Source organism: Berghia stephanieae, chromosome 4, assembly GCF_034508935.2.
Source record: "Berghia stephanieae isolate SIO BIC M18660-M18661 chromosome 4, UCSD_Bste_1.3, whole genome shotgun sequence".
In the NCBI taxonomy this organism is placed as follows: Eukaryota; Metazoa; Mollusca; class Gastropoda; order Nudibranchia; family Aeolidiidae; genus Berghia; species Berghia stephanieae.
This window is the reverse complement of record NC_088363.1, coordinates 44,753,174-44,760,673: the sequence shown is the minus strand read 5'-3', so window position 1 is coordinate 44,760,673 and position 7,500 is coordinate 44,753,174. Positions and strand designations below refer to the sequence as shown.

Genomic DNA, 7,500 nt, shown 5'->3' with positions numbered 1-7,500 from the left:
GGAGGAATAATTGAAATATTGTGAAGCGCATTGAGCATGGGCTGTACAGAGGTTTATGTTTGTTTTTATTTCAATTTGCATTGTTGAGCTACATGATGCTATTTGGGCTATTTAACTATGCCCTTTTTGAGATCTTGTCCTATACATCTCAATGTCATATATGCTAGTTCCCTGGTTAGAGTTCCTCTCTTCACGGCACCGAATTAGTTCCCTAAAAACCGCTTTTATTCATATTCTCTCACCGCACTCGGGCGTAAAATAAGTACCTTTTTGGTGTTGGTGTTATATTATCTCTGTCTAAGAAAAACAATTATTGTAGCGCCATATATATGTCATATTTTTTTTCTACATCTTAAGTGTTGCTGTTGGCTTTGGGGCTCCTTGTAAAGCAATTAAAGCATTCACCAGATTAGTGAAAGAATTCCAAAAATTGCACTCAATCAAACGGCCACTGCCTATTTCGTAATGTTTTAAAAATTACTATTGAAATATTTTACCACCTAGACGTCTACTGTTTCCTTAACTTAAAAAATAATTTGTTATAGTTTGAAAAAAACAAAAACAAAAACAAAAAACAAAAACAAAAAAAAACAAACAAACAAACTTCAAAGGCATTTTTCTCAAAACATGAATTTTGCGCAAAGTCATCTCTCGCAAGTAGATTAACCAGTAGATTTTTGACCAATGATAACATAGGATCTGTGACCACCTTCAAACGTGGTCGGACAAACATAGTTTGTTGTTTATAAACAATAACGTGAATGGAATCAACCTCTCTCTGACCGTTGCTATTGTTTTTATACCGCCAAATGGGTGACTAGTTATAACACGATTTTCTCGATCAATTTATAAACGTTTAAATGTACACATAGTTTTCTGTGTTAGTTCTGTTGATCAAGCGGTAGGACAATGGATATTTTACGTAGACTCATATAGTAAAACTAATATAGTAAAACCTGTGTAGTTCGCGATGTTGACCAATCACTGCCATTATTTACATTATGACGATTGTCCGAGAGGCGTGGTTATCTATGAACTATTTTAATCACCTAGTTCATCCCGACATAGAGCATCCCATGCTAAAAGGTATGTCTCTCATCCTGAAATGCACAATCCTAATTCTCCATTATAATAATAATAATAATAATAATAATAATAATAATAATAATAATAATAATAATAATAATAATAATAATAATAATAATAATATATATAATAATAATAATAATAATAATAATAATAATAATAATAATAATAATAATAATAATAATAATAATAATAATAATAATGTATTTATACAGCGCCGAAACATCCACGTTAATCGTGCTCTGCGGCGTTTTACATACTAGTGAAATGAAACATTTTCTTTAATCACAACACTACATAATAAGGATTAATAGAGAAACAATATCTATTTCATAAAAAATAAGCCTTACGGAACATATCAGTATTCAGACATTTCCTGAAAGGTGAACATTTTCACAGGACTTTGTCTGAGGACTGAGTGCGTTCCATAGGCGTGGAGCATGGGATGAAAAGGGGTTTGTTTTTGTTTTTTACCAAAAGTGGATTTTGAGGTCGTAACCTTTAGAAGTTGGGACTGAAATGATCTATTCGGACAGTTTGCCTTGGGGCAGACCTTTTTTCTTGATTTGTACACTTTAGGGACTGATACTCCACTATCCAGTTGTCTCTGTAGACGGGACAAATAAATGCTGGAAACGGAGGTGTTCGTCAATTTGAGTCAAATTCTTCCATCCACCCTCCGCTCTTAATTCTTTCCCTCCTAGGTCCCTGTGCCTTCCCATGTGCTTTCTGCCAGTGACCATCCTCAACAACATCCCAGGCTCCGAGATGACCATCGGATGTGACTCGGCCTTGAACGAGAATGTCACGTACTGTGACAAGGTGAAACGAATGGCCAAATCTATGGACGCCAGTGTTATCGTCGTCGAGGTAGTTATACGAGTATTTTCGTCACCATAATCATCGTAGTTATCTTCGTCGTCGTCTTCATCATCATCGTCACTGTCGTCGTCGTCTTTTTCATCGCGATAACCATCATCATCATCATCGTCATCATCATCATCATCATCATCATCATCATCATCATCATCATCATCATCATTATCATCATCATCATCATCATCATCATCATCATCATCATCATTATCATTGTCGCCATCATCATCATCATTATCATCATCATCATCATCACCATTATCATCATCATCATCATCATCATCATCATCATCATCATTATCAGTGCAGTAGTTAACGTAAGAAAGATCTTTGCCTAAACCCATCTTTAGAACGTTGTGTTCCATTTGAGATTATATTACAACTTTTATCCATCAATAAAGAGTAATAAACAAATATGAATATAACTGCTTGGGGAAAATAACAAAATACCAAACGCGGAACTTTTCGGGCTCAAAACTCATGTTCAGCCAATAACAATATTAATATCAAAACATAAATAAATCACATAAATTCCAGACCAACAACAGTCAAGTATTTGAAACGTCTAGGCGGCTGGTACTTGTACCATCTCTTTGGAAATTATAATTGTTGGTTTTTTTTTTGTTTGGTTTTTCTTTCTTTTTTTATTTTTAAAAATTTAAACCGTACTCTAAAAACATCAACTCGTATTTAAATCTTTGGCCTGAAAACTCGTCCTTCAAAAATCGATCGATTCAAATGATCCTCAGCGTGGCAAAAAAAAAATCTCTCAAACTTGGGACTTTATTAAAGACGTCACGAAGTCACAGGTTTGAGAGTTTTTGTCGAGATGAGGGTCATTTAAATCGATTCATATTTGAAGGACTAGTTTTCTGGCCAAATTTTAAATACGAAATGAATATTCATTCATTCATTCATTCAACCATTCATTCATTCATTCATTCATTCATTCATTGAAATACGAGTTTTTTCCAGTATACGGCATTTTAACTGGTTAATTCTTTGTTTCTTTTGTATTACAGAATGTATAACATGTATGTAATACTCCTGGAGTTATTTTTCTTCCACAGACACTTGGTCACAATTGTGGCTACTTGACGACGGCCACAGCGGTCAGTGCAGGATCGGACATCAGTTATATTCCCAACGAACCTTTTAATATAGACACAATGCTACGGGTAAGTTTGGAAGAGGTTAGAAATATCAACCTTTATGTATTTATTTATTTATTTATTTATTTATTTATTTATTTATTTATTTATTTACTTATTTGTCATTTATTTATTTATAATTTCATTTTTTTTATTTAGTATTTTTTCATTTGTTTATTTATTCAATTATTTATCTATTCATTCACTTATGTATTTATCTATCTATTTATTTATTTGTTTGTTGGAAATATATGACATTGTACCAATTCTCCACCATAGGAAAAAGAATTTAACCCTGATTTTCGTTTTTATGTCTATCAACTCAAATGCCTAACAGACATCGTGTCTCGTCCGACATGTTTAGCGTTTGCTGTTGGCTAGGGGACTCCCCTGTAAAGCGCTTTCAGTATGTTTAGTAGATATTGCCCTATATAAATGATCTTTATAAAAACATTACACCCTTGTGCAACAACACCACAGGCATTCCACGAAGGAATATCGATAATCCATCAAACAGGATGTCTGCTGTCAACAAGAATCACCCATGTTGTCCAAGTGAGCAAATTGGGGGTTAATAATATAATGCCCAAGGAAATAACCGAAAGTGCCTGAAGCGGGGCTCGAACCCGGGACGTTCCGGCTCAAAGTGCGATGCCTTAACCACTCAGCCACTTCGCCCCCCCCCCCCTTCCCGAGATATAGATATAAATGATCTAGTTTAGATAATTTTTGCGCAATTTAGAATAGTTAACATTTTTGCGCAATTTAGAATAGTTAACATTGTGCCTAAACCTGGCGTGCCCTTCTCGTCCATGTCCAGGACACTCAGGTACTCAAGTCAAAGATCACAGATTTCGGCATGCAGATCGGGCTCGTGCTACACTCGGAGAACGCCAGTGAAAACTACAATGCACAGTTTACGTACCAGCTTTATTCAGAGGAAGGTGAGGGGGAGTGATGAGTTTTGTATGTGTGTGTCCTGGGGGGGGGGGCGGGGGGGGGGCAGGAGTGAAATGAGGAGAGAGGCGATGTTTTGTGTCATTGATATTATTTAGATGAGACAGTCAAATTGTAGATATGAATATGTATTTATAAATCCATTTTTTTTTTCATATTGTCATCATCATCATCATCATCATCATCATCATCATCATCATCATCATCATCATCATCATCATCATCATCATCATCATCACCATCATCATCATCATCATTATCATCATCATCATCATAATCATCATCCTGCTCCTCCTCCTCCTCCTCCTCCTCATCATGATCATCACCATCATCATAATCATAATAATAATCATCATCATCATTATCATCATCAAATTCCTCCTCCTCCTCCTCCTCCTCATCATCATCATCATCATCATCATCATCATCATCATCATCATCATCATCGTTATCACTATCACCATCATCATCATCATCATCATCATCATCATCATCATCATCATCATCATCATCATCATCATCGTCGTCGTCGTCGTCGTCGTATCCTTCATCTTTATCTTCTTATAGATAGTTCGAAGATGACGTCACTCATGTACTTGTTATTGTATTTTGCCATCCGCGTTTATGAGTAATGCTCACTGAACTGTATTAACCTGACTATAAACGTTCATGGATACACACAGTTTTGTGTGTTGGTCCCTTATACTTCCGGATGGCAATGTTATGAGCTACTTAGCCAAGAGCATACTATCTATATTAATATTCTAAGTTTCAAAACCCTCAATCCTCGCGCAAGTTTTTATTTTCTACTATCTTCCAGCACTTCTCTCTTCCGTTCATTTATTGTTATTATAGACACTTATACTATTCCACTTTCCAGGTAAAGGGGTGTTCCAGTGTCGCCACGAAACCATTGGTCACGTGCAGGTGGGTGTGGAGCCATCGCCTCGTGACCGCATCAGTGCCACGGTCCACGGTCTCATGTGCGGAGAGTGGATTGTCAACAAGATTCATGAACACGCCAAACCAGACGGAACCGTATTCACGTAAATGTCCAAAACTAGCATAATAATTGATATAGGAGTCCTAAGAGCTCAGTTGGTGGAGCACTCAATAGACGAACAAAGGAACCGAGATCGATTCCTGGTGCCGTCGAGATGTTTTTCTGACCCCCCCCCCCCCCCCCCCTCCTCTCTCTCTTTGTCCACGCAGCAGGAATTGGGTAGTTAGATGTGTTAAATCCGGCGGAAAACACTTTGCGGTATACTGGCGTCCTATCAAAAGGGTTCCAAGCAATTGCTATTGTCCGTTTCCCGCCATAGGAACCCGGATGAACTCTGGCGCCATGAGCCTAATGGTTCTGAAGGACTACTCTTGATATTTAAGAATAACAAATTGGTCTTGTTAAATAATATTTCAAGAGATTTTGAGCAAGGTCAAACTCTGGTAGGTGTTAATAAGTAAGAGAAATAAGTTACAACTAAGGCTCCTATTTTTTTTACTTGAGTAAGATATTTATCACTTTACATATGTGTGACCCGTCGTCTCAAGAAGGCATTATGTCGTGGTGATCCAGATGCTAAAAATGGATTTTAAAGATAAAATAAGAAGAAATCAGAAAGTTCAGTTTCTGATAGCAATATAATTCCTATTCTTCTCTTTTATAAAATAAAAACTTCACCCAAATCTCAGAGTTTTGACTATATTATATTCAAATATCCATCATCACCATCATCATTGCCTTTATCACCCTGGGTCAGGGTATAGGCCACAGACAGTTTCCATCCTTCTCTATCCCGAGCTAACTTTTTTTTTTATCTCGGTCCATGTCTTATCACTTCTCTGCATATCAGCTTCTTTAATTCTTCTCCATGTTATATGTGGCCTTCCCCTTGATCTTCTGCCCTGAGGGTTCCAGTCCAATACTTTCTTTGTTATAGTGAAGTCATTCAAATTCAAATATTAGGGGCCGAATATTAGCATCTGAACCACCCCGACATAAATCCTTTTTGAGGCGATGAGTCACAACTATAAAATGAATGCTTATAAAGGTCATTTTTAACGAATTAACGATCATTTGATTCATATCAAGCCGAAAATAATTAAAAGAGAAATATTGAGTCTATTCATCTATAGAACGATACCCACTAAACGCAGTTAAAGCGCTTCACAAAAATATGAACATCTCAGAACTAAAGGTTCTTTTCCTACGTGAGATGACTCTTGTTAGATCGGTTCACCATGAAAACATGTATTTTCTCTTTTTTATTATAGGATATCTGACCTTGATCCCCATCTCTTATTTCCTCTTTTCCTCATTTCCGTTTCCGCTAGCCAAGACATCACCTCCAAGGCTGTTCTGTGCGAGACCAGGTCCATTATATTCAGGAACATCACCAAACTGGCAGCAGAGACCAACTTTCAATACAAGTTGCCCATCTACTTATGGTGGGGAAAGGTAAGGGAGGCAACTCTATAATTCTTTTATTCAAAAATGTGTAATAATAATGGACGCTTTCCATCGCGATTATCTCTCTCCGCCATGAAACTCCTTACGTTTTACAAAGCAAATTGTGGAGATAATAATTTTTGGGATGACCGTTGTAGGAATTTTTGTCTGCTTAACGTAGTATTTTATTGAAAAATTAGGGAGCAGGCACTGCCTAGTAGAAGATGGGAAAAAAATAGGCGTTTATGAAACAGTGCCAGAAAAGGTAGAAAGAAAAATACAACAAAATATTATCGCTAAAAATAAGCCTGCATCGACTGCCCCCCCCCCCCCCCCCACCAACTCGAGGGAGGCTGATTTTTTGGGATTGATTTTTTTTCCTTTTATTTTTCTTTCAGCTTTGTCTGTCACTCTCTCCCACACCTTTTCATACTTAAACTATTTTATTCCCTTTTTTATACAGATCATTGTCTGACACCGGTACTTTCTATTTTTTTTTTCACTTTTATTTACTACTCACACGTCACAATTTTTTTAAAAATTTCATTTTGATATTATATTGTATTTAGATTAGACAAGTTTATATAAACCTACTCTTTGTATTATTACTCAACCACAGTGTACACATAATATTATAAACAAAGAACAATTACTGCCCTTCGTTGACATCTATTCTCGAGTGAGTCAGGTCTACAAAATTGCAACAGTCTGACGAATATTCCTTCATGGAATGCCTAGTCGACGGCTTCGTAAGAAAGGACGTTATTTATTTTTTGTTTCGGTACATATTTTATATTTATAACCTTTATACTTCTTTTCTTCTTCCCTCTGCCCTTCTTCATATCCCCCCCCCCCCCCCCCTCCCACCCCCAACCTTCTCTCTTCGACAACCCAACCATGGCCACACGAATCTCCTGACGCACGACTAAACCGCCTCAGCTTCGAAAATTGGCCCGTATCCTGTCCAAGCTCCCAACGGAC

The 7,500-nt window shown here is 36.9% G+C and overlaps 1 protein-coding gene across 3 annotated transcripts in view; it reads left to right on the top strand.

Annotated features, from left to right (window-relative positions):
• LOC144970650 (ATP-dependent 6-phosphofructokinase-like) overlaps positions 1-7,500 on the top strand; it is a 37,105-nt gene that overhangs the window by 28,301 nt on the left and 1,304 nt on the right. For all 3 annotated transcript variants that reach the window (XM_078910488.1, XM_078910487.1, XM_078910489.1), the window contains exons 13-18: positions 1,791-1,956; positions 3,033-3,140; positions 3,934-4,057; positions 4,951-5,116; positions 6,405-6,528; positions 7,459-7,500. The exon at positions 7,459-7,500 is cut by the window's right edge. In XM_078910488.1, the coding sequence (XP_078766614.1) occupies positions 1,791-1,956; positions 3,033-3,140; positions 3,934-4,057; positions 4,951-5,116; positions 6,405-6,528; positions 7,459-7,500 (730 nt within the window). The remainder of the gene's footprint in view (positions 1-1,790; positions 1,957-3,032; positions 3,141-3,933; positions 4,058-4,950; positions 5,117-6,404; positions 6,529-7,458) is intronic.